The sequence below is a fragment of the Malurus melanocephalus genome, unplaced genomic scaffold (assembly GCF_030028575.1).
Source record: "Malurus melanocephalus ecotype Western Australia unplaced genomic scaffold, MMel_1.1 scaffold_2883, whole genome shotgun sequence".
NCBI lineage: Eukaryota > Metazoa > Chordata > Aves > Passeriformes > Maluridae > Malurus > Malurus melanocephalus.
Genome location: NW_026626115.1, coordinates 5,499 through 7,856, shown reverse-complemented (window position 1 = coordinate 7,856; position 2,358 = coordinate 5,499). Strand labels below are relative to the sequence as shown.

At 49.4% G+C, this 2,358-nt stretch overlaps 1 protein-coding gene across 1 annotated transcript in view; it reads right to left on the bottom strand.

Annotated features, from left to right (window-relative positions):
* Positions 1–901: 901 nt before the first annotated feature.
* The window catches only part of LOC130587963 (nicastrin-like), a 6,319-nt gene continuing 4,862 nt past the window's right edge, over positions 902–2,358 (bottom strand). Inside the window, exons 6-7 of the mRNA XM_057388927.1 lie at positions 2,192–2,343; positions 902–1,054 (exon numbers count right to left, since the gene is read on the bottom strand). Of these exons, the coding sequence (XP_057244910.1) occupies positions 917–1,054; positions 2,192–2,343 (290 nt within the window). The 3' untranslated portion in view covers positions 902–916. The remainder of the gene's footprint in view (positions 1,055–2,191; positions 2,344–2,358) is intronic.

The following is a 2,358-nucleotide window of genomic DNA, read 5'->3' as shown; positions in this document are numbered from 1 at the left end:
TTATTCCATTCCCCGTTTATCCCAGTCTATCCCAGTCTATCCCATTCCCAGTCTATCCCATTCCCAGTCTATCCCAGTCCATCCCAGTTTGTCACCTCCAGCTGTGGACTGGCCACCAGGAATATCCTGGCTCTGATGTCTTTCCATCGGCTCTCTGTCCATTCCCATATCCCATATCCCATATCCCATATCCCATATCCCATATCCCATATCCCATATCCCATATCCCATTCCCGGTTTATCCCATTCCCATTCCCATTCCCAGTCTATCCCAGTTTGTCCCAGTCTATCTCTCACCTCCAGCTGTGGGCTGGCCACCAGGAATATCCTGGCTCTGATGTCTTTCCATCGGCTCTCCGTCCATTCCCATATCCCATATCCAATATGCCATATCCCACGTCCCATATCCCATAACCCATATCCCATTCCCGTTCCCGGTTTATCTCATTCCTAGTCTATCCCATTCCCAGTCTATCCCAGTCTATCCCAGTTTCTCACCTCCAGTTGTGGGCTGGCCACCAGGAATATCCTGGCTCGGATGTCTTTCCATCGGCTCTCTGTCCATTCCCATATCCCATATCCCATTCCCATTCCCATTCCCGGTTTATCCCATTCCCATTCCCATTCCCAGTCTATCCCAGTTTATCCCAGTTAATCTCTCACCTCCAGCTGTGGACTGGCCACCAGGAATATCCTGGCTCTGATGTCTTTCCATCGGCTCTCTGTCCACGTGGAAAACTCGCGGGATCCCCACTGGCGCAGCTCAAACGCCGGGGACAGCGCCTTGGCCAGACGGGCACCAGAACGGACACAGAACGGGACACGGGATGTGGAGTTGGGATCCAGGGGACCCTGCACCCAGGAGTATTCATAGAGCTGGAAAAATGGGGATAAATAATGGAAAAACGGGAAAAATCTATGGGAAAATGGGAATTGTACAGCAAAAAATGGGAATTATAGACATGAAAATGCGGGCACCGGAACGGACACAGAACGGGACACGGGATGTGGAATTGGGATCCAGGGGACCCTGCACCCACGAGTATTCATAGAGCTGGAAAAAAATGGGGATAAATATTGAAAAAACGGGAAAAATCTATGGGAAAATGGGGATTATCAACAGGAAAATGGGAACTGTCCCAGGCGGGCACCGGAACGGACACAGAACGGGGCTCGGAGCGTGGAGTTGGGATCCAGGGGACCCTGCACCCAGGAGTATTCATAGAGCTGGAAAAATGGGAATAAACAGTGAAAAAATGGGAATTATAGAGCAAAAAATGGGAATTATCAACGGGAAAATGGGAATTATAGACATGAAAATGCGGGCTCCGGAACGGACACAGAACGGGACACGGAGCATGGAGTTGGGATCCAGGGGACCCTGCACCCACGAGTACTCATAGAGCTGGAAAAATGGGAATAGATAATGGGAAAATGGGAATTATAGACCAAAAAATGGGAATTATAGAGCAAGAAATGGGAATTATAGACACAAAAATGGGAATTGTCCCAGGCGGGCACTGGAACGGACACAGAACGGGGCTCGGGACGTGTAGTTGGGATCCAGGGGACCCTGCACCCACGAGTATTCATAGAGCTGGAAAAATGGGGATAAATAATGAAAAAACGGGAAAAATCTATGGGAAAATGGGAATTATACAGCAAAAAATGGGAATTATAGACATGAAAATGGGAATTGTCCCAGACGGGCCCCGGAACAGACACAGAACGGGACACGGAGCGTGGAGTTGGGATCCAGGGGACCCTGCACCCAGGAGTATTCATACAGCTGGGAAAATGGGAATTAGAACCGGGAATTCGGGATTCCATTTCTGCCCCACTCCCATCCCATTCCCATTCCCATCCCCACCCCCAATCCCACGATGAAATCCACTTTTCCCATTGTTTTCCCATTATTTTCCCATTGTTTCCCCATTATTTTCCCATTGTTTCCCCATTATTTTCCCTGTTATTTTCCCATTTTTTTCCCATTGTTTCCCCAATATTTTCCCATTGTTTTCCCATTATTTTCCCATTGTTTCCCCAATATTTTCCCATTGTTTCCCCATTATTTTCCCGTTATTTTCCCATTTTTTTCCCCTTGTTTCCCCGTTGTTTCCCCGTTATTTCCCCAATATTTTCCCATTGTTTTCCCATTTTTTTCCCGATGTTTTCCCATGTTTTTCCCCACCTGTGGCTGTGCTCCGGGCGCTCTCTCGGGCTCCTGGCACAGCTCCCGGCTCAGGTTCACCCTCAGCCCCGTGACGTTGGCCAGGACAGCCTGGAGCAGCAGCGTCGAGTTCACCGGGCTGGACACGGCCACGTAGTGCTGGGGAGCTCCACCTGGAATGGGAAAAA